General features: G+C 42.2%; 1 protein-coding gene across 1 annotated transcript in view; it reads right to left on the reverse strand.

Annotated features, from left to right (window-relative positions):
* The window catches only part of LOC123993529 (LIM and calponin homology domains-containing protein 1-like), a 151,688-nt gene extending 130,070 nt beyond the window's left edge, over positions 1 to 21,618 (reverse strand). Inside the window, 1 exon segment of the mRNA XM_046295777.1 lies at positions 21,050 to 21,618. Within this exon segment, the coding sequence (XP_046151733.1) occupies positions 21,050 to 21,151 (102 nt within the window). The 5' untranslated portion in view covers positions 21,152 to 21,618.
* Positions 21,619 to 25,853: the final 4,235 nt, after the last annotated feature.

Below are 25,853 nucleotides of genomic sequence, written 5' to 3' on the forward strand. Positions count from 1 at the left end.
GTTTTAAGTCAATAGTAAAATGAATGAGATGTGGGAAGACAAATAGATGGTCTCTAAAGAGAAGGGGTAGAAACAACATGGCCATGATATAGGATAGACAGAGTATCTACCTCCTAGTAAGTTCTTATTTCAATTCTCTCACAGAGATTGAAGCAGCTAAACTGTTGCTGAAAAGATCATTACTAATATGAAAGAAACAAGGTCAAGAAGCTCAGCCATTTGCAAGGAGGGAGGAAGACATGCTCGACAAGTGTCTTATTTCAACTCAGCATTTTGTATGCGTGTCTCTTGGCTACTGTTCCCTTGCCTTAAGAACGTCCAGACCATGGCCTTTTGTTAAGCATTTCTATGACTATTTAGCTCATTTACGCTAACATTAGCTTGTAACCCATGCTAGCAGGCTAACAATGCTAAGAAAGGTAACACAGCTAACATGCACATTTGTACTTTTAGTACACTGTGGGCAGTGTAGCTAACAACAGAATGAGCTTCCCATAGCAGTGGGACGGCATCACTAGACCTTAATGGACCTGTTTAAGCTCATTCACCCACTGCCCTGCAACTTCCCTCTTCCACTTTACAGGGGCAGGTGTCAGAGACACAGATAGTTCCATAGCTTAGGATAACTGCACTAAGTACTAAGTTGGATGGGGGCCTGTCCAAGCAACATTTCCAGGTTGCTAAATACTTGACAAAGAAACTACTTGGAAGAAAATCTAAATGTGTACTCACAATGGGGTCAATCTGGTCATCACAATAAGAGAAGCACACAAAGTAGTTGCAAAAATATATTATAGCACATATTTTAGAGGTAAAATCAAAGTAGTGAGATTACACACATTTTACACCGATTTCCCAAAAGAATCTCAAGAGCTTTATAGTCCAAGATGGCTAAATCTGTCTCTGGGTAAAGTGATCTGTAGTGTTTTATAGCGGTTGCTATTACATTGTCTGTCAAGGCAGAGGCCTGGGGCAGTGGAGTCCCGGCACATGCCAGTCAGCTGAGGGACGATTGTGTCACTTTCCAGAGCTGGTGACAGGGCGCATTGTTGCCATGGGGGACTAGCTGAAGGGGGGAGTATGTGTATACGTATGTGAATGAGGTGGTTGAATTCAGGATCTTAGGAATGTTGGGGTGGATATTGAATCGTGTGTGTCATCAACAATGGAAACCAACCCAGCACTGGTCTGAAAGGCACCATTCATAGTGGGCGGTCATCATTTTCCCTCCTCTATGCCCATTTGGGTATCTCACAATTGCAGAATTTCAACCAAAAGGACAGTTTCCTCCAAGCACAATTGAGTTGGGTTGAGCCTAAAAGCTCATTTGAATCAAATTGGTTTTACAGGCTGACTACACCACTCATGTCGTGTGCACGAGCGTTGCAAAAATGTAGACATACATGTTATTCAATTATTGCACCCACACTGCTCACGCGCCAAAGATTGTCTGCGTTGCCAAGGAATCAAATAGAAGTCGGTTCCATTTCTGTCCCAGATCACGCATCAAGTCCTGCCTCTCCCATCTCCTCATTGGTTTGTAGAAGCAGGTACCCACGTACCATCATTGGTTATACCCACGTGGGTGACTGAAAGATGAACGAGTTCAGTGGCGGTAATGCACCCCATTTATGAAAGTTGCCAATCGCAATATAAAGTTGACCATTTTATGTGTGGATTAATTGGCTGAGTAGAGGACCTTGTGCATTTCACGTAAAATAACAACTCAATGTTTATATCCCAGGACAAATTAGCTAGCAACAGCAAGCTAGCTAAAAGTACGAATTAGCTAGCAAGTGCAAGCTAGCTAGTTAAATTGCCATAAATGTTTAATGCTTTTCGACCTCTCCCCAAATTAATATAATTGATTCAGGGTTTGGGTTCCGTGTTAGGCTCTCCAACGGATAAGAAGGGATGAGGGGTGCAACAAGAACAGAAGAGATGTTGTGAATCAAAGGCTTATTGATAGAAGTGTCTTAGACAATACTTTAATTAGCCAAAGAACAACTAAGCTAGGAGTTGAAATTGGGGTTAGGCATGCAAATAAGCCTGTTGAGCTAATACTGCCTGAACTTTACCCTCTAATGGTCACCAACCGGTCCATCATGATCATGATCGATGAGTTGATCGCCAAGGCATTCCTCGTCGTTCACCAAACATTTTTGTAAAAAACCCAACACTCCAATACTAACAAGACCATTTGTTGGAATCGCACTGGAACCAGTCCTTATGTAGAAATGTATGTCTCTATAACATTATCATATCACTCTGAACACGCTGTGTCAAAGAGCAGCAGTCAAGGAGTCACCTAATTTCCCATTCAAATGTCACCCAATCTCCATAGGAAAAATAGAGACAGGGCTTCTCCAAAGACACAAAGAGCAATTAGATTATACAGTAAGTGTCAGTGCACTGAGTATGTGTTCTATTGCAGATAATGACACACTGTGCAGGTTACTTCAGTGTGTGTGTTTGCCCCACTGCAGACGGAGACACACTGCGCAGGTTCTAGTGCCTCCCTCAGCAGTCTAGAAAGAGTCCAGCTCCCATGAGTCTTAGCTCAGTAAACTAAGAGGCCATCTCAGTCTCACTGCCCCAATTAAAATCATACACGCAACTGAGAGATCACTCCACCTATCTTCCCATTTGTTTGACTATCCTGTATGTATGTCTGTCTGATATAAAGCCTACAATTGACTCATTCGTTTGGAGCAATAGTGTACGATGACGACCCTAAACTGTGTAGGAAAAAAACGCAGCGATGCCTGATTCAGAAGTAGGTCTATATTTCTACTAAGCAGCTGGTACACGCCTCAACACTAACTTGAAATGTCCCTTTGTTTATGTGCCCAGAGAAGGAAGCAGCTCACTTTCCTATGATGACAGGCCTATTCTGGGAACAAACCTAACAGGACTTCTGGTGTTGAATAGGAGGAAGAAACATAGATTGGGGGGGTGGGACCTTAGTTACATATTGGGATATTATTTTTGAACAAAACTACATTTTCTCGTGGCCCTCTTCTCTCTCTGCAGCAGACACATGGTGAGCATTATGTTTGGAACATCAAGTAGCAATACACAGTATTGAAACGCAATACATATAAAATTGTGAGAATAGCAGTACATATCGTATCGGCACTTAAGTATTGTGATGTCCCTCGCAGTTCCTAGTCCTAGAAAAACACCCTCGTGGTTCAAAACAAAGTTCTGCTTGATGGAAGAGGGTGCTTTTTCTGTCCTGTCTTACAGGAAACTAGAATTCCATCCTGGCTGAAACATTTCCAAAATGTTTGCTGGGATGAGGGTATCATTTAAATATGTGGCTCAAATTGTAATAAAAAGCACAATGATTTCTGACAATGTAAAACTTTACTTCAGTACAAAACAAACTATAGTAACAGTAAGAAGCGGACATCCGCAGCTAATACACTGTAACAAGGTCTCTCTACATCCCACAAAGCAATGGTACATAGCAATAGCAGCATGACCGTAGACTTCACCTCCGTAATCCAGATTAGGATTGAGGATTCAATTGAAGTGAAGCTAGTGAGGGCAAGACGGAGCATCGCGACTCTCAACCCAAACAATAACAAACTGACTGCTGCCGCTCAGAGGGGAAACACTTTTAGACAGTGTATAGCTCTGTGGCACCAGGTGTGCCTGGATATAGATGGATGGATATGCTAAAGTGTCATGCTGTTATACCTGCCCTGATGGAGATTGAGTGAATGCAGTTGCAGCCCCATCTCCTCTGCGTGTGTGCTTGCGCGTGTTTGTCGCACTGCAGATTGACATTCTCCTACTCGCCCTCCCTCCCACAGGGTCCACCTCAGGCATAGGACAGGTATGAATGTGCTCCCCAGCCTGATCAAAGATCGACAAAAATGGTATAGAGGACAGGGAAGCGTAGATAACCATTCAGAGAAAAGTAACACTCACGTGCATGTAAACCACATACAAAGAGACGCAGTATGATATGCACTAGGACATCCACTGTGCATGCATATCATACAGACAAATGCACAAGCAAAGACAAATACAAAAACACAGACACAGACACGGGTGTTTGAACCCATCGGTCAATCCCACCTAGGACGACAGGAGTATGTTTACTTACTAGGCCCAATCCCCCTAGGCCTGAGCTCTCCCCATAGGCACTTGTAGATCAAAGGATTGGGATTAGCAACACAACAATTAACTTCACCATACCCTTTAATTTGCTACGTGGTATTCTCCTATTGCAATTTAGGCAAATTAAGCTAAATTGTACAAAGTTTCCCCCAGAACTAAACAAAATGTTGCATAATGAGGGGAGAAAATCTGTTGATGGTCAAAAATAAAATTAACATAAGTCTTCCTGCACAATTAAGAAGATCAAAGTTTTAGTCACTAGTTTCTTACTTTCAAGGCTTTTATCTTCGTGTGACTGGTCGAGACTATGCAAGTGTGTGTCGATTGTGCGTGTGTGCAAGTGGAGTGCGTGTTACCTGTCGCTGGTGAACTGATTGTTGAGTTTTTGCATAAACAACTTGTTATTCAGTACCAGTTTAAGGTTTGGACACACCTACTCATTCCAGGGTAACCAAAAGTGTTAAATCTAAATATATTTAAGATTCTTCTAGGTAGCTACCCTTTGTTTTGATGACAGCTTTGCACACTTGCCAGCTTCATGAGGTAGTCACCTGGAATGTATTTGAATTAACAGGTGTGCCTTGTTAACACTTAAATAGCAGAATGTATTTTCTTATTAATGCGATTGAGCCAATCAGTTGTGTTGTGACAAGGTAGGGTTGGTATACAAAATATAGGGCTATCAGTACAGGTGCATCAAAGCTGGGTTCAAAAGACTGAAAACAGCTTCTATCTCAAGGCCGTCAGACTGTTAAATAGCCATCGCTAGCACATAGAGGCTGCTACCTATAGAAAGACTTGAAATCACTGGCCACTAATAAATGGAACACTAGTCACTTGGATAATGTCTACATATCTTGCATTACCCATCTCATATGTATATACTGTATCCTATACTACTCCACTGTATCTTGTTCAAATTCTATGACATTGCTCGTCCATATATTTTTATATTCTTAATTCCATTCCTTTAGATGTGTGTATTGGGTATGTGTTGTGTAATTGTTAGATATTACTGCACTGTCGGACCTAGAAACACAAGCATTTCGCAACACCTGCAATAACACCTGCTAAACATGTGTATGTGACCAGTAAAATTTGATTTGATTTTGGTTAAAGTCCAAATCCATATTATGGCAAGAACAGCTCAAACAAGCAAAGAGTTGAGACATGAAAGTCCGTCAATCAGGAAAATTTCAAGAAATCTTCTGCAAGTGCAGTCGCAAAAACAATCAATCAATCTGGCTCTCATGAGGACCACCACAGGAAAGGAAGACCCAGAGTTACCTCTGCTGCAGAGGAAAAGTTCATTAGCGTTACCAGCCTCAGAAATTGCAGCCCAAATAAATGCTTCAGAGTTCAAGTAACAGACACATCTCAACATCAACTGTTCAGAGGAGACTGCGTGAATCAGGCCTTCATGTTTGAATTGCTGCAAAGAAACCACTACTAAAGGACACCAATAAGAAGAAGAGACTTGCTTGGACCACAAAAACATGCGCAATGGACATCAGACCGGTGGAAATCTGCATTTGTGTCTGATGAGTCCAAATTTCAGATTTTTGGATCCAACCGTGGGGTCTTTGTGAGACGCAGAGCAGGTGAATGAATGATCTCCGCAAGTGTGGTTCCCACCGTGAAGCATGGAGGAGGTGGTGCGATGGAGTGGGGGTGCTTTGCAAGTGACACTGTCAGTGATTTATTTAGAATTCAAGGCACACTTAACCAGAATGGCTACCACATCACTCTGCAGCAATATGCCATCCCATCTGGTTTGCACTTAGTGGGACTATCATTTGTTTTTCACATGACAATGTCCCAACACACCTCCAGGCTGTGTAAGGGCTATTTGACCAAGAAGCAGAGTGATGGAAGTACTGCATCAGATGACCTGGCCACCCAACCTCAACCCAATTGTGATGGTTTTGGATGAGTTGGACCGCAGATTTAAGGAAAACCAGCCAACAAGTGCTCAGCATATGTGGGAATACCTTCAAATGTTGGAAAAGCATTTCTAGATGAAGCTGGTTGAAAGAATGTGAATAGTGTACAAAGCTGTCAAGGCAAAGGGTGGCTACTTTGAAGAATCTAACACTTTATTGGTTCCTACATAATTCCATAAGTGTTATTTCATAGTTTTGATGTCTTCACTATTAATAGCAAAAATAAAGCAAAACCCTTGAATGAGTAAGTGTCCAAACTTTTGACTGGTACTGTACATGATTTGGAAAATATATTACAATATTTTTAATAAATCCTACTGCATCTTCATCAAGTACAGTATTTTTGTACTGTACTTCATTTAATTGATAAGAGTATTATTGATTGGTTGTTCCACTACCGCAAGGTTTTTCACTAGAAGTGAATAAGCAGAATGTTACGTAATTTGCAGAGAAAATTCATTTGTGGGCAATGGAAATGAATCAAGATCAAGGTTAAGAAACTTTTGTTCTCCCATGAACAGCTGAAAATATCTACAGGAAGGTTGATATTTTTTTTCATTCTCACACCCACCCACACCCACTGTATGAAAGTTATCTTTAAAACACATTATAATAATCCCTTTATTATTCAATCCATCCAAACCCAAATAGAACTCTAGCCTCTACTCTCGACGCATTTATGGCCACCTGTGAGGTATGGATAGGTGTAGCTAAACAATATGGCCAATAGCTCCATCTTGACCCCTAACACTTAGTGTAAATGTTGTCATATTGCTTTTCATACACTTATCCCATCCTATGGCTTGGGGTTGATTTGAGATTTAGAAATCCTTAATCTACTCACTTCCTCTTTCCTAGCAGCTAGTGGTAGGCTTACAGCATGCATCTGGGTCTTAACTACTCACGCTCATCCACCTCAAGACAACCAGACAAAAAACCCTCAACCCTCTCGGAACTCGTCACTCCAGTCTATAGGAAGGGGGAAAACAATAAACCCAACATAGGAGGACATCATGTAATGTAGTCGTGGCAGTTATTCCCATTGTCCGGTCTCTTTGTTCTCGGTTTCGTATTTTCCCTACCAGGCAAAGACAGAGTGCTCTCACTAAGTCTGGTCCCCCTCTGCCACTTGCAGATTATACAGTGTCTTCTTCCACTAAACTTAATTAGTATAATATGCCATGCATCTGTAAGAACAAATGTACAGTCGTGGCCAAAAGTTAAGGACACAAATATTAATTTTCAAAGTCTGCTGCCTCAGTTTGTATGGTGGCAATTGCATATACTCCAGAATGTTATGAAGAGTGATCAGATGAATTGGAATTCATTGCAAAGTCCCTCTTTGCCATGCAAATGAACTGAATCCCAAAAAAAGCATTTCCACTGTATTTCAGCTGGAGATCACTCTGTCATGCTGATTGAGTTCGAATAACAGACTGGAAGCTTCAAAAAGGATGGTGGTGCTTGGAATCATTGTTCTCCTCTGTCAACCATGTTTACCTGCAAGGAAACATGTGCCATCATCATTGCTTTGCACAAAAAGGGCTTCACAGGCAAGGATATTGCTGCCAGTAAGATTGCACAAAAAAAAGTTGAATCCCGCTAATGGGACCGATATGACAACAGCCAGTGAAAGTGCAGGGCGCCAAATTCAAAACAACAGATTCCTCAAACATAGAAGTATTTTACACCATTTTAAGGATTAACAACAAGTTTATCCCACCACAGTGTCCGATTTCAAAAAGGCTTTACGAAGAAAGCACAAACGATTATGTTAGGTCTGCACCTAGTAACAGAAAAACAGCCATTTTTCCAGCCAAAGAGGAGTCACAAAAAGCATAAATAGAGACAAATTAAACACTAACCTTTGATGATCTTCATCAGATGACACTCAGGACTTCATGTTACACAATACATGTTTTGTTCGATAAAGTTCATATTTATATTTAAAAAATCTGAGTTTACATTGGCGCATTACGTTCAGTAGTTCCAAAACATTGTTGATTTTGCAGAGCCACATCAATTTACAGAAACACTCATAATAAACATTGTTAAAAGATACAACTATTATGCATGGAATTATAGATACACTTCTCCTTAATGCAACCGCTGTCAGATTTCAAAAAAGCACACCACGCAATAATCTGAGTACAGCGCTCAGACAACAGATCAAGTCAGACAGATATCCGCCATGTTGTGGAGTCAACAGAAGTCAGAAAAACATAATATGCACTTACTTTTGATGATCTTCATCAGAATGCACTGACAGGAATCCCACTTCCACAATAAATTTTGATTTGTTCGATAAAGTCCATCATTTATGTCCAAATACCTCAGTTTTCTTCGCGAGTTTAGCCCAGTAATCCAAATTCATGACGTGCAAGCAAACGAAAGTCAAAAAGTTCTGTTACAGTCCGTAGAAACATGTCAAACGATGTATAGAATCAATCTTTAGGATGTTTTTATCAGAAATCTTCAATAATGTTCCAACCGGAGAATTCCTTTTTCTTCAGAAATGCAATGGAACTCAAGCTAACTCACGTGAACGCTCTCATGCCACGCTGCCAGACCTCTGACTCAATCCCCTCTCATTCCCCCCACTCCTTCACAATAGAAGCATCAAACAAGGTTCTAAAGACTGATGACATCTAGTGAAAGCCTTAGAAAGTGCAATTTGACACAATAGACACTATATTCGATAGGCAAAAAGTTGAAAAACTACAAACCTGGGATTTCCCACTTCCTGGTTGGATTTCTTCGCAAGTTTTTGCCTGCCATATGAGTTCTATTATACTCACAGACATTCAAACCGTTTCAGAATAGGGGCACCACCAGTACAGAGCTTGCTCAGGAATGGCAGCAGGCAGGTGTGAGTGCATCTGCAAGCACAGTGAGGCGAAGACCTTTGGAGGATGGCCCGGTGTCAAGAAGGGCAGAAAAGAAGCCACTTCTCTCCAGGAAAAACATCAGGGACAGACTGATATTCTGCAAAAGGTACAGGGATTGGACTGCTGAGGACTGGGATAAAGTCATTTTCTCTGATGAATCCCCTTTCCGATTGTTTGGGGCATCCGGAAAAAAGCTTGCCCGGAGAAGACAAGGTGAACACTGCCAACAGTAAAGCATCCTGAGACCATTCATGTGTGGGGTTGCTTCTCAGCCAAGGGAGTGGGCTCACTCACATCTTTGCCTAAGAACACAGCCATGAATAAAGAATGGTACCAACATCCTCCGAGAGCAACTTCTCCCAACCATCCAGGAACAGTTTTGTGATGAACAATGCCTTTTCCAGCATGATGGAGCACCTTGCCATAAGGCAAACATGATAACTAAGTGGCTCGGGGAACAAAACATGGATATTTTGGGTCCATGGCCAGGAAACTCCCCAGACCTTAATCCCATTGAGAACGTGTGGTCAATCCTCAAGAGGTGGGTGGACAAACAAAAACTCACAAATTCTGACAAACTCCAAGCATTGATTATGCAACAATGGGCTGCCATCAGTTAGGATGTGACCCAGTAGTTAATTGACAGCATGCCAGGGGGGGATTGCAGAGGTCTTGAAAAAGAAGGGTCAACACTGCAAATATTGAGTCTTTGCATCAACTTAACGTAATTGTCAATGAGAGCCTTTTACACATATGAAATACATCAGTATTCCATAGTAACATCTGACAAAAATATCTAAAGACAATGAAGCAGCAAACTTTGTGGAAATTAATATTAGTGTCATTCTCAAAACTTTCGGTCACGACTGTATGCAGATAGACTAGAAGGGATGGGCATGATGATTGTTGCTCTGCACTTTTCATTAATTTAAAAACATGGATCAAATTAAGAAGACTATTGGGGGAACCTTTCCCCTCCATTGTTAAGAATCATCTCCATGTTCATCGACCAACAGTGAACCCAAACACGGAACAATTAGTGTAATTCCTCAGATTTCCTGATAAATTGATACATTTTTAAATAGTGTATGAGTGGAGCTGCGTGGTGACTTATTTTCAGAAATCTGAGTTTAATTAAGTTAATGAAAATCAACACAGCCTATAATAACAACCCCACTGTATCAACGCTCTCAGAATATTTGCCTATTACAAACTGTGATATCTTCTGAATGGTATCACCCAATGACAAGTAGATGATATCAGGGCTCCCAAGTGGCACAGCGGTCTAAGGCACTGCCTCTCATTGCAAGAGGCGTCACTACAGTCCCAGGTTTGAAACCAGGCTGTATCACATCAGGCTGTATTTGGGAGTCCACTGGGCCAGCACACAATTGGCCCAGCGTCGTCCAAGTTTGGCCGGTGTAGGCCGTCATTGTAAATAAGAATTTGTTTTTAACTGACTTACCTCCTTAAATAAAGGTTCAATCGAAATCATTTTTAAAATGTCACATTCCATTTCAGCCTTTCACAATAGAACACACATTCACAGTATTGTTGCAGAAGGTAACAACACGCCCATGCTGAGTGAGAGAAGGGATAAAAGAGAAATGTCAAAGCACTGAACAAGAAAAAAGTATGTATATTCAAGAGGGAAGAAATATCCAAACATTTCCAACCAGTATACCCGAACCCTCTCTAATTTGCTTGATGTGTACTTGTAACATTGTGTGATTCAATTCATGTCAATCGAACTCAATTTAATATTGATGTTTGTCTAAAGTCAACTGAAATATGTTGACAAAAAATATATAATCATATCAGCATTTCATTCCCTTATCTACTTTGTGGAAAGTTAGGTGTTTTCATTTGAGCAACCTTGAGATGAGTGATTTCATTCCAGCATTCAGTGGGAAGTGTCAAATGGTTGACCAACACAGTCATTGGCTGGGAAAAACCCTGTGACTATAGTTAAATCAGCACAACAATTGTTTATACCCTCATCAAAGAGCTGTCTGTCTGAAAGAGTAGACTTAACACTATCATTACCAGTGTCCCTGACAAGGTGCTGGCAGAAAGGAAACTGCAGTCAATTTCAGTTCAAAACCGCTGTATATCTTATTGAGCAAAAATGGGCAATTGGTAGGCTACAATCAGAGTGCTAACACGTTGAATGAAGGTATACTCCTTAAGTAGTGAAAGATGAGGATGGCACTGCAGTGGATAGCAGCAATCTTATGGGCTCCTGACCAATTCTGCTAAATTTGTGTGCTTTTTTTTACACTGATCTGAATTTTTATTTTACATAATGTCTCTGCCATAATTTCCTACAACCAGAAACAGCTTCTGGATATCACAACAGCAATCAGTAACCTTGTACTGCTTTCTCCAGACCAGGCCCTAGTCCCAGAGACTCGAAAGAGGAAGCGGCAGCGAAAAAGAGGCAAGTGAACCGGCACCTTGACGAGACTACGTCGGAGAACAAATAGACCACTAATGCCCTGTGAACATGCAATCACTGGGGAAAAAAACTGTATGAGCTCCGTTCGAGACTACCCTATCAACGGGACCTGAAACTGTAATATCCTATGTTTCTCTGAGTCGTTGCTTAACGACGACATGGATAAACATCTTGCTGGTTTTTCTATGCATCGCCAAGACTGGACGGCAGACTCGGGTAAGACGAAGGGAGGGGGGGGAGGGTTCTCTTTGTTAACAACAGCTGGTGTCCGATCTCTAATGTTAAGTCTCAGGTTTTTACATGTCTGAGTTAGAATACGTCATGATAAGCTGCAGACTATACTATTTTTCGTAGCTGTCTATTTACCGCCACAAACCGATGCTGGCACTAAGACCGCACTCAACATCTGCATAAGGCCATAAGAAAACACAAATTCAGAGGCAGCATTTCTCATGGCTGGTGATTTTAATGCATGGAAACTTAAATCCATTTTCTTATTTTTACCAGCATGTCACCTGTGCATCAGTGACAAAATGCTCTAGATAACCTTTATTCCACATACAAGGCCCTCCCTCACCCTCCCTTTGGCACATCAGATAATAACTCTGTCCTCCTGCTTGCAAACGAAAACTCGAACCGAAAGTACCAATGATGCAGTCAATACTGAAGTGGTCGAATGAAGCGGATGCTAAGCTATAGGTTATGTTCCCGGGATTCATCCAATTACATTGAGGAGTTTACCACATCAGTCACTGGCTTCATTAATAAGTGCCTCGACAACGTCGTCCCCACAAAGACTGTACGTACATACCCCAACCAGAACCCATGTATTTCAGGCCACATCCGCACTGAAATAAAGAGCTGCCGCTTTCAAGAAGCGGGACACTAATCCGGACTCTTACAAGAAATAACCTCCCACGAGCCATCAAACAGACAAGGTGTCAATACAGGACAAAGAACGAATCCTACTACGCCGGCTTTGACGCTCAAGAGAGTGGCAGGGCCTATAAAGGGAGACCCAGCCGTGAGCTGCCCAGTGACGTGGGCCTACCAAACAAGCTAAATGCCTTCTAAGTCCGCTTTGAGGCAAGCAACCCTGAACCATGCATGAGCTGTTCTGGCAGAGTTTGTGATCTTGCTCTCTGTAGCCAATGTAAGTAAGACTTTTAAACAGGTTAACATTCGCAAGGCCGCGGAGCCTGACGGAATACCAGGACATGTATTCAGAGCATGCGGTAACCAGCTGGCAAGTGTCTTCACTGACATTTTCAACCTATCCCTGAACCAGTTTGTAATTCCAACTTGTTTCAAGCAGACCACCATAGTCCCCATGCCCAAGAACCCCTAAATGACTATCGAACTAAATTAACTGCCTAAATGACTATAGCCCCGTAGCAATCACATTGATAGCCATTAAATGCTTTGAAAGACTGGCCATGGCTCACATCAACACCATCATCCCAGAAACCCTGGACCTACTCCAAATTTGCACACCGCCCCAACAGATCCACAGATGACACAATCCACACTGCCCTCAACCACCTGGACAAAAGGAATACTCATGTAAAAATGCTGTTCATTGACTACTGCTCAGCATTTAACACCATAGTCCCCTCCAAGCTCAGGATCTTGGGTCTGAACACCTTCCTCTGCAACTGGATCCTGGACTTCCTGACTGGCCATGGTGAGGGTAGGCGGTGAGAGTAGTCAACAACACATCCGTCATGCTGATCATCAACATTGGGGCCCCTCAGGGTTGTGTGCTTTGTCTCCTCATGCACTCCCTGTTTACCCATGACTGAGTGTCTGTAAATAACTCCAACACCATCATCAAGTTTGCTGACCACACATCGGTGGTAGGACTGATTACCGACGGCGAGCTCAGAGACCTGGCTGTGTGGTGCCAGGACAACTACCTCTCCCTCAACATTATCAAGAGAAAGGAGCTGATCGTGGACTACAGGAAATGGAGGGACAAGCACGACCCCATTCCCATCGATGGGGCTGTAGTGGAGCGGGTCGAGAGTTCCTTGGTGTCCACTAGAGGTCCACCGATTAATCGGAATGGCCGATTAATCATGGCCAATTAAAAGTTTTCATAATCGGAAATCTGTATTTTTTGGACGCCGATTTCCGATTATTATTATTATTTTTTTAGACCTTTATTTAACTAGGCAAGTCAGTTAAAGAACACATTCTTATTTTCAATAACTGCCTAGGAACGGTGGGTTAACTGCCTTGTTCAGAGGCAGAACGACAGATTTTCACCTTGTCAGCTCAGGGGACCCAATTTTGCAACCGTACAGTTAACTAGTCCAACGCTCTAACCATTGCACTCCACGAAGAGCCTGCCTGTTACGCGAATGCAGTAGAAGCTAAGGTAAATCGCTAGCTAGCATTAAACTTATCTTGTAAAAAAACAATCAATCATAATCACTAGTTATAACTTCTAATACAGTTTAGCAGGCAATATTAACCAGGTGAAATTGTGTCATTTCTCTTGCGTTCATTGCACGCAGAGTCTGGGTATATACAACAGTTTTGGCTGACTGGCTCATTGCGAACTAATTTGCCAGAAATTTAAGTAATTATGACATAACATTGAAGGTTGTGCAATGTAACAAGAATATTTAGACTTAGGGATGCTACCCGTTACATAAAATACCGAATGGTTCTGTATTTCACTGAAATAGACGTTTTGTTTTCGAAATGATAGTTTCCGGATTTGACCATATTAATGACAAAAGGCTCGTATTTTTGTGTGTTATTATATGTTATAATTAAGTCTGATTTTATAGAGCTGGTGTAACCATTGTGAAATGGCTAGCTAGTTAGCTGGGTGTGCGCTAATACCGTTTCAAACGTCGCTCGCTTTTAGATTTGGAGTAGTTGCGCTGCAAGGGCCGCGGCTTTTGTGAAGCGATGGGTAACGCTGCTTCGAGTGTGGCTGTTGTCGATGTGTTCCTGGTTCGAGCCCAGGTAGGGGCGAGGAGAGGAACGGAAGCTATACTGTTACACTGGCAATACTATAGTGCCTATAAGAACATCCAATAGTCAAAGGTATATGAAATACAAATGGTTTAGAAATAGTCACTATATTATCTACAACCTAAAACCTCTTACCTTGGAATATTGAAGTTTCATGTTAAAAGGAACCACCAACTTGCATATGTTCTGAGCAAGGAACCTAAACATTAGCTTTTTTACATGGCACACATTTTTACATGGCACATATTGCATATTGGCACATTACTTTCTTCTCCAACACTTTGTTTTTACATTAGTTAAACCAAATTGAACATGTTTCATTATTTATTTGAGGATAAATTGATTTTATTGATGTTTTATATTAAGTTAAAATAAGTGTTCATTCAGTATTGTTGTCATTGTCATTATTACAAATAAATAAATTGTTGCCCGATTAATTGGTATCGGCTTTTTTGGGTCATCCAATAATCGGTATCGGCGTTGAAAAATCATAATCGGTCGACCTCTAGTGTCCACATCACTAAAGAATTAACATGGTCCACACACACCCACACAGTTGTAAAGAGGGCCCCTCAGGAAACTGAATGGATTTGTCATAGGCCCTCAGATCCTCAAAAAGTTCTACAGCTGCACCATTGAGAGCATCTTGACTGGCTGCATCACTGCTTAGTACGGAAACTGCAAAGCACTCAACCGCAAGGTGCTTCAGACTGTGGTGAGTACATCCCAGTACATCACTGGGGCCGAGCTCCCTGCCATCCAGGACTTCTATACCAGGCAGTGTCAGAGGAAGCTAATCAAATGGCTACCCAGACTACCAGCATTGACGCTTTTTAAACTAACTCTTGCACTAACTCTATGCACACACACTGGTCTCTACCGACACACTTCCATACACATACTTACACCCCGACACATATACTCAAGCCACACACACACACACACGCTGCGGCTGCTCCCCATACGCTGCTGCTACTACTCCGTCTATTATCCATCCTGTTACCTTGTCACTTTACCCCTACCTATATGTACATAGCTACCTCAATTACATCGTACCCCTGCACATCGACTCAGTACTGGTACTCCCTGTATATAGCCATGTTATTTTTACTCTTTATTATTATTTGTTATCCACTGTGACACTTTTTATTTTATCTTTAACTCTGCATTATTGGAAAATGACCCGTAAGTAAGCATTTCGCTGTTAGTCTATAACTGTTGTTTACGAAGCATGTGACAAATAAAATGTTATTTGATTTAGAACATGGATTTCCAACCATTTCTAGCATGAGAGCTACTTTTTTTTAAATGTAACGTGGCGAGCTACTCATGTTTTTCTAACTTTCAAATAGGCAAAATCTTCTCCTCCTCTCCCCTGCAATTCTTTCCCAGGTCATTAATGTAAAAGAGAAAGTACTGCGCTAGGTTCTGTCAACATATCCGGTAAAATAATGGTTAACAAAGAACTACGGGTGCCCTACAAAATCTGTAATTATTTCTCCCCAAATTATGTTTTATATTTTCCCAAATTATGTTCTCAGTTATACTTTTTTTGGCTATACATTTTTGGTTTTCACTCGTAAAATTATGATTGTTCATATAGAGACAACATTGGATGTTCTGAGTCCATGCAATGTTGAAATCATATCAGAAGAAATTTTATTTTAGGTCTGGGTGAAAATGAAAAAAAAATAAAGGGCAGAATTTAATTACCCCTTTTTTACTTTTTTAAAATGATTTAACTTTTATTTCACACTGAACATACATAAACATTTACTTGAATTGCGCATCTAACAATTTAGGAATATGCTTCTAATGTGCCGGTCTAGCAATGGTTCTGTACTGCTGCTGCTCATTTCAAAGCTATGTTCGCAAATAACAGATACAAATGATATACTTACTCATGATAAACTTCTGCCAGGTAAGGCAACTTTAGCGCAGACAGAGGGCTGCCTCGCTTCTAGCTCTTAGGAAACTTTGCAGTATTTTGTTTTTTTATGTATTATTTCTTACATTGTTTGCACAGAAAATGTTGTGTTATTATATACAGCCGGAAAGAACTATTGGACATCAGAGCAGCGGTAACTCACCAGCACTACCAGCATTATGACCAGGAATACGACTTTCCCGAAGCGGGGATCCTTTGTTCGCACCAGCCAGGGCAATTGAACTGATTCAAGAGGCCGACCCAAAACAAGGAGAGGTACACGGTAACTGAACTATTCTTCCCAGAGAGACATCAGGGATTGTAATATACTCTGTTTCACAGAAACTCATGGTGTAATTGTGATAACATACAGGAACTCAAGTCCTTTTGTTCACCCAACCTAGAATACCTCAAAATGCAGACCGTATTATCTCCTAAGGTAATTTTTCGCGGTTATAGTCACAGCTGTGTAAATCCCCCCTCAAGCCGATACCATGACGGCCCTCAAGGAACCATATATCCTCAGGCTGCATTCATTGTAGCTGGGGATTTAAACAAAGCAAATTTGAGGAAAAGGCCTAAATTCTATCAGCATATCAACTGTAGTACTCGTGCTGCTAAAACACTCGAACACTGTTACTCCAACTACCGGGATGCATACAAGGCCCTCCCAAGCCCTCCTTTCTGAAAATCTGACCACGACTCCATTTTGATCCTCCCTGCCTATAGGCAGAAACTCAAACGGGAAGTACCTGTGCTAAAGACTATTCAATGCTGGTCTGAACAATCGGAATCCACACTAAGATTGTTTTGATCACTAGGACAGGGATATTTTCCGGGCAGCTTCCGAGATTAATACCCTGAGATGATTACTGACTTTATCCGAAAGCGTACAGGAGATATTGTACCCACTGACTTTTAAAACCATCCCTAATCAGAAACCGTGGCTAAATGGCAGCATTCGCGCAAAACTGAAAGCGCAAACCAACGCATTTAACCATGGCAAGGTGACTTGGAATATGGCAGAATACAAACAGTGTCGTAATTCACTCTGCAAGTCAATCAAATAGACAAAACGTCAGTATAGAGACAGTGGACTCGCAATTCAACGTCTCAGATACGAAATGTATGTGGCAGGGTCTACACACAATCACGGACTACAAAAGGATAACCAGCTACGTCGCGGACACCGACGTCTTGCACCTGGACAGGCAAAACATGTTCTTTGCCCGCTTTGCGGATAACAGTGCCACTGACGCGGCCCGCTAAAAAAGGACTGTGGGCTCTCCTTCTCTGTGGCCGACGTGAGAAAGACATTCGAACATGTTAACCCTCGCAAGGCTGCTGGGCCAGACGGCATTCCTAGCCACGTCCTCAAAACATGCGCAGACCAGCTGGCTGGTGTGTTTACGGACATATTCAATCTCTCCCTATCCCAGTCTGCTGTCCCCACATGCTTCAAGATGGACACCATTGTTCATGTACCCAATAATGAAAAAGTAACTGAACTATATGACTATCGCCCCGTAGCACTAACTTCTGTCATCATGAAGTGCTTTGAGAGACTAGTCAAGGATTATATAACTTCCACCCTACCTGACACCCTAGACCCACTCCAATTTGCTTACCGCTCCAATGGGTCCACAGATGATGCAATCACCATCACACTGCCCTATCCCATCTGTACAAAAGGAATACCTATGTAAGAATGCTGTTCATTGACTATAGCTCAGCATTCAAAACCATAGTACCCTCCAAGCTCATCATTAAGCTTGAGGCCACGGGTCTGAACCCCGCCCTGTGCAATTGGGTCCTGGACTTCCTGATGGGCCGCACCCAGGTGGTGGGAAACACCTCAAACACCACCTTCGCTGATCCTCAACACTGGGGCTCCACAAGGGTGCATGGAAATCAGTGTGTTTGTTAGTGTCTCCTTGTTCACCCATGACTGCGTGGCCAAGCACACCAACTCAATCATCAAGTTTGCAGACGACACAACAGTAGTAGGCTTGACTACCAATGATGAGACAGCCTACAGGGAGGAGGTGAGGGATCTGGGAGTGTGGTGCCAGGAGAATAACCTCTCACTCAATGTCAACAAAACAAAGGAAATGATAGTGGACTTCAGGAAACAGGAGAGGGAGCATCCCCTATTTCCACATCGATGGGACAGCAGTGGAGAAGGTGGAAAGTTAAGTTCTTCGGCATACACATCACTGAAATGGTCCACCCACACAGACAGTGTGGTGAAGAAGGTGCAACAGCGCCTCTTCAACCTTAGGAGGCTGAAGAAATTTGGCTTGTCACATAATACCCACAAACTTTTACAGATGCACAATTGAGAGCCTCCTGTATCACCACCTGGTATTGCAACTGCACCTCCCACAACCGCAGTGCTCTCCAGGACACCTACAGCACCAAATGTCACAGGAAGGCCAAAAAGACCATCAAGGACAACAACCACCTGAGCCACTGCTTGTTCACCCAGCTATCATCCAGAGGGCGAGTTCAGTACAGGTGCATCAAAGCTGGGACAGAGAGACTAAGAAACAGCTTCAGATTGTTAAATAGCCTATATACACAGACTTGAAATCATTGGTCACTTTAATAATGTCACTTTAATAATGTTTATATCTCATATGTATATACTATATTCTATTCCACTCTGACATTGCTCGTCCATATATCTTAATTCCATTCCTTTACTTAGATTTGTGTGTTTTTTGGTATATGTTGTGAAACTGTTAGATATTACTCGTTAGATATTGCTGCACTGTCGGAACTAGAAGCACAAGCATTTCGCTACACCCGCAATAACATTTGCTAGACACGTGTATGTCACCAATGATATTTGATTTGATTTGCAGTTTACATTTAATTGAGAAGGATTTGGGGAAAGTATTTCTGTCAAGCCGCAAGAAGGTTATCACAACTGGCTACACACCGAGTGATAGACAAACATGCGCACCACACATACAGACAGGAACAATATTGCTGGAAATTTACTTGCAGATATTGTGTTAGGTTTGGCTTTTTAAGCCAATAGTGGCTAACCAGGGGTGAGATCATGTCAATGCTGTGTTGATTAGATAGTAGCTGGTAGCTTGAGGTGTCTGATAATTGTGAGATTTGTTAATGACAGTTTGTGGTGGAAAAGGTGAAAATTGCATGTACAGTGCCTTCCGGAAGGATTCCGACCCCTCGACTTTTTTCACATTTTGTTACGTTACTGCCTTATTCTAAAATATATTAAACAAAACATTTTTCTCAGCAATCTAAACGCAATACCCCATAATGACAAAGTGAAAACTGGTTCAGACATTTTTGCAAATGTATTACAAATTTTTAAAAACAGAAATACCTTAGTTACATAAGTATTCAGAACCTTTGCTATGAGACTCGAAATTGAGCTCAGGTGCATCCCGTTTCTATTGATCATCCTTGAGATGTTTCTACAACTTGGAGTCCACCTGTGGTAAATTAAATTCATTGGACATGATTTGGAAAAGCACACACCTGTCTATATACAGTCCCACAGTTGACAGTGCATGTCAGAGCAAAAATCAAGCAATGAGGTTCATAAAGGTTTATGAATCTGCAATAAGCAGTTAATACATTGGTTGGAACTGTGTTCCATCAAGTATACTGTAATGTACAGTGTTACTGTCAGAGCAATCCAAGGCCTAACACTCGGAAACGGCTAAGAAATATACTCATGGCTGAGAAATTAAGCCTTCTTAATTTACCTGATAATAATGGGCTTGGCTCTTGTTTGTTTCCTTCAAAACTGGTGATCTGTATCAACTCTCAATGCCCCAAGGGGACCCAGTGACATACACCAGGTGTATGTGGGTAAGGTGAGCAGTCCCCTTGAGAAGACAGAGAGCAATCTGTCCAACTGTTGTTTCTCTCATTCAACTGTGTGGCTCATTATCAGGCAAAGGAGACAGGGCCAGTAATGGCTGCTTTAAACTAGGTTGACTACCCATACATAAAAATGTGGATATATATATATATATATATATTATTATATTAACATGCTACACTGATAATTGTGTAAGGTAAAAACAATACATATGGTGATAAAGTACACAAACTTGTGATAAAGTACATGTCTGTGGGGGTTAAAGGTTGAAAGGGATAACAGGCTTTAAACGTTATCATCTACAGTTTAAAATACGTGTCCAGAATAGACACTAATGCCTCAAAGTTATTTCACGTAGGCCTAGTTTACCAAGCTTAGTTCACCTCACAACAACCTAAAACATTGTGTTGAATAGAACAATGTAACTGCTAATCACAGTCTAACAAAGCCAAGTGCAACGCGGCCAGTGAATGCCGTGATTTCAATTCTCACAGAACAAAAACCCGTTTGTGCGATTATTGTCCGACAAGCTCGCGATGAGGCAAACAAAAAAAGATCCATTCCAGATGATGCATTCTTTGTTTTCAACCAAACGCGCACCCAGCTCCACGGCAGAGGCTACTGTTCGTAGGGCAATTGAGAAGACGAATTTGCGTCACTTATTCAACAGGTGACTAGGCAATAAAACCGCTTAGCATGGTTTACTGTGCCTTTGTGACATGATAATATGATAACGTGACGGGGCTTTAGACTTTTATGCAAATTACAAGTCTGTAAATTGTAGGCATATTTGGTCATTTTGCAGTCTAATAGTGTGCCCGTAGGAGTTTGATAAGGACAGTGACTCACCTCAATCCATTTCTGCGCTTCTAGAAACGCGGGCTCCGAGGCCGATTCGGAGAGGGGATGTCGCTGGTGTGGTTGTCCTCTATCTGCAGCGGGACTTGCCATTTGCAAAGCTGCTCAGTATTAAAATAGACCAACAATAAATCTACAAATGTAGGCTATTGGAAATCCTCAGGCTACAGCCTCAGCGCCTGACCGTGAAAACCCGATAATGCCGTTTATTTATCTTTACTTGACTTGCTGTGTAGCCAGTCTCCCCCACTCTCCTTCGGTCTATGTCGCAAACCCCAAGCACTGCACTTGCAGTTACCCCCTGTAACTCCCGTGTAGCCTACTGGGACTGTGGACCGAGTCGCCTCGCTCGCACCGCAATATGAATTGCATCGATGGCTAAAAATACACGGAGCAGTGCTGCTGTGCGGTCAGCCAATGCAAAGACAGCAAGCAATTCCATCAGCCACTCCGGATCACACACCCAGTTTCCCGACAGCAGCAACACAGAGCAGTGAAGAGAATTATCATTGGGTGTGTTCGAGCAGTACGCCTAACGAAGCCGACTGTAGAAATTAGGCGAGTGAATTTGGGGGAGGTGCATCTGTAATAGCCGAAAGACGGACACTGCAAGGCTCAGATGAACATGTCAGTGTCAACATGGCTGCTATTTAAAAAAAAAAGTTTTTTTATAGATGTCAAAATTAACTTTTCTATACCCTCATATCACACAGTTACAAACTGAAAACATAACGTCTGTACAATGAATTGGTCTCAATTAAAAGGTCTCAAATATCACTTTTATTTGTGTTCCCTGTAGCTTTTAGAATAACAGCAAAGCTGGTTCCTGTTTAAGTCCCTTCTTTTACCCTCCTAATGATTGGTTGACAAATAGTCCCTCCCACAATGCAGGTGATGCTGCATGGTGCAGTTGGTGAGGAGCAACTGCAGCGATTTAAGGATGCACTATGCAGAATTCTCTCCTCCATTTCCTGGTTGCTAAAATTCTAATGGTTGGCCTAATTTCAGTTTATGTGACAAAACAAGCAAGTATAGCATAGAGAATCATTGTACCATCTAAACTGCTGAGAATATTTTTTTTTCATCCGTGGCGTGTATTCATGGATGCCAAGGAAAGCCAAGCTTCCCCAAATATTTGACTAAATAAATAAATAATTAAAAACATGTATTTCTTCTCTCTGTGTGATTTAAGAATTTTCTGTAAATTCGCAAGTGGCTAAATCTCACCGGAGAAATCATCCAAGCGAGGGAAACAGCACCCCTCTCAGTACGTGTAGCCCATGTATCTGATGCTGTCTGGACCAAAAGAGTATGACATGTTGCGGCTGTAGCGTTTGACTGATTGATGCCAGCAAGCATTTGGCTTCCCTTAATTAAAAAACATATTAAAGAATGAACTGAGCTCAACGGTGGGTTGTCCTGGTGTAGCAAAACACCCCCCAATGGAAACCAGTTTGGATTTGGCATCACACCAATCAAATCACATCCTAAGCAAAACATAATTTTAGTATTTGGTCCGCTTGTGTTGATGTCATGCAGTAGCTAGCTCGCTAAATCGGCTTTTTCCTAAACCATGGATGAAGATGGGGATTTGGACTTAATTCTCAGTACAGGCCAATGATTATGACGGCGATTCTGATTAATATGTTGTGCCACTGGCCTGGGAGGTTTGAAGTTCAATATGTAGTCTAGATGTAGCCTAGGCCTTTTAGGCTCACGTTAACTAGCTAGCTAATTTAGCTGGTTCATTGTTGCCCATGCAAGGAAGTTAGGCTAGCAAGCAATTTAGCTAGATAGCCTATGACAACAAAAACTAAAAGCGTACTGTATGACAGAGCCATAGACTGTTTGCCAACATGAAAGAAAGAAGGATGGCATTGGCGTTCAGCTAATCTTCAAGTAGGGTGATTCCAACATTTATTTTTGCTTACACACGCATGCACACACACATAAACACACACACACACAGAAGATGGTACCAGAGGGGATGGCGGCCGTTTTATTGTCTCTAAAACCAACCGTGCTATTTTGTTTGGTTTTTCACCTTATTTGTAACTTATTTTGAACATAATGTTGCTGCTTATTTTCTACATAATGTTTCTTATGACTGAAAAGTGCTTATGGACATCAGAACAGTGATTACTCACCTTGAACTGGACGAATAATTTTTCTTTAATGAGTTGGACGAGAGGAATTTACTCCAGACACCCGAACAGGTCCTCATCCCCGTCATTCGCAGGAGAAAGAGACGGAGGTTTCGGGAAGGAGATCGGGGCGCCTTGTGAGGATCGGGCGACAAGTGGCTAATCTGCCTTTGCCATATGTCCTATTGGCCAACGTACAATCGCTGGATAATATAGTGGACAAACTACAAGCATGTATATCCTACCAACGGGACATTAAAAACTGTAATATCTAATATTTCACAGAGTCGTAGCTGAACGACAACATGAATTTTTTAAAAATAATTTTTTTATTTCACCTATATTTAACCAGGTAGGCTAGTTGAGAACAAGTTCTCATTTGCAACTGCGACCTGGCCAAGATAAAGCGTAGCAATTCGACACATACAACAACACAGAGTTACACATGCAATAAACAAAACATACAGTCAATAATACAGTAGAACAAAATAAAATAAAAAGTCTATATACAGTGAGTGCAAACGAGGTAAGTTAAGGAAATAAATAGGCCATGGTGGTGAAGTAATTACAATATAGCAATTAAACACTGGAATGGTAGATTGGAAGAAGATGAATGTGCAGGTAGAGATACTGGGGTGCAAAGGACCAAAATAAATAAATACCAGGATGGGGGATAGGTAGGTAGATAGATGGGCTGTTTACAGATGGGCTATGTACAGGTGCATTGATCTGTAAGCTGCTCTGACAGCTGGTGCTTAAAGCTAGTGAAGGAGATGTGAGTCTCCAGCTTCAGAGATTTTTGCAATTCGTTCCAGTCATGAGCAGCAGAGAACTAACTGGAAGGAAAGACGACCAAAGGAGGAATTGGCTTTGGGGGTGACCAGTGAGATATATCTGCTGGAGCGTGTGCTACGAGTGGGTGCTGCTATGGTGACCAGTGAGCTGAGAGAAGGTGGAGCTTTACCTAGCAGAGACTTGTAGATAACCTGTAGCCAGTGTGTTTGGCGACGAGTATGAAGCGAGGGCCAACCAACGAGAGCGCACAGGTCGCAATGGTGGGTAGTGTATGGGGCTTTGGTGACAAAACGGATGGCACTGTGATAGACTGCATCCAGTTTGTTGAGTAGAGGGTTGAAGGCTATTTTATAGATGACATCACCGAAGTCGAGGATCGGTAGGATGGTCAGTTTTACAAGGGTATGTTTGGCGGCATGAGTGAAGGATGCTTTGTTGCGAAGCCGATTCTAGATTTAATTTTGGACTGGAGATGCGTAATGTGAGTCTGGAAGGAGAGTTTACAGTCTAACCAGACACCCAGGAATTTGTAGTTGTCCACGTATTCTAAGTCAGAGCCGTCCAGAGTAGTGATGCTGGACGGGCGAGCAGGTGCTGGCAGTAATCGATTGAATAGCATGCATTTAGTTTTACTTGCGTTTAAGAGCAGTTGGAGGCCACGGAAGGAGAGTTATATGGCATTGAAGCTCGTCTGGAGGTTAGATAACACAGTGTCCAAGGAGGGGCCAGAAGTATACAGAATGGTGTCGTCTGCGTAGAGGTGGATCAAAGAATCACCAGCAGCAAGAGCAACATCATTGATGTATACAGAAAAGAGAGTCGGCCCGAGAATTGAACCCTGTGGCACCCCCATAGAGACTGTCAGAGGTCCGGACAACAGGCCCTCCGATTTGACACACTGAACTCTATCAGAGAAGTAGTTGGTAAACCAGGCGAGGCAATCATTTGAGAAACCAAGGCTGTCGAGTCTGCCAATAAGAATGTTGTGATTGACAGAGTCGAAAGCCTTGGCCAGGTCGATGAATACGGCTGCACAGTAATGTCTCTTATGATGTCGTTTAGAACCTTGAGCGTGGCTGAGGTGCATGACAAGCTCTGAAACCAGATTGTATAGCGGAGAAGGTATGGTGGGATTCGAAATGGTCAGTAATCTGTTTGTTAACTTGGCTTTCGAAGACCTTAGAAAGACAGGGTAGGATAGATATAGGTCTGTAGCAGTTTGGGTCTAGAGTGTCACCCCGTTTGAAGAGGGGGATGACCGTGGCAGCTTTCCAATCTTTGGGAATCTCAGACAATACGAAAGAGAGGTTGAACAGGCTAGTAATAGTGGTTGCAACAATTTCTGCAGATAATTTTAGAAAGAGGGGGTCCAGATTGTCTAGCCCGGCTGATTTGTAGGTGTCCAGTCCAGATTTTGCAGCTCTTTCAGAACATCAGCTATCTGGATTTGGGTAAAGGAGAAATGGTGGGGGCTTTGGCGGGGTGCTGTGGAGGGTGCCGGGCAGTTGACCGGGGTAGGGGTAGCCATGTGGAAAGCATGGCCAGCCGTAGTTAAATGCTTTTTGAAATTCTCAATTATAGTGGATTTATTGGTGGTGACAGTGTTTCCTAGCCTCAGAGCAGTGGGCAGCTGGGAGGAGGTGCTTTTATTCTCCATGGACTTTACAGTGTCCCAGAATGTTTTTGAGTTTGTACTACAGGATGCCAATTTCTGTTTGAAAAAGCTTGCTATAGCTTTTCGAACTGCCTGTGAATATTTGTTCCTAACTTCCCTGAAAAGTTGCATATCGCGGGGGCTATTCGATGCTAATGCAGAACGCCACAGGATGTTTTTGTGCTGGTCAAGGGCAGACAGG

The sequence above is a fragment of the Oncorhynchus gorbuscha genome, linkage group LG13 (genome assembly GCF_021184085.1).
Source record: "Oncorhynchus gorbuscha isolate QuinsamMale2020 ecotype Even-year linkage group LG13, OgorEven_v1.0, whole genome shotgun sequence".
NCBI lineage: Eukaryota > Metazoa > Chordata > Actinopteri > Salmoniformes > Salmonidae > Oncorhynchus > Oncorhynchus gorbuscha.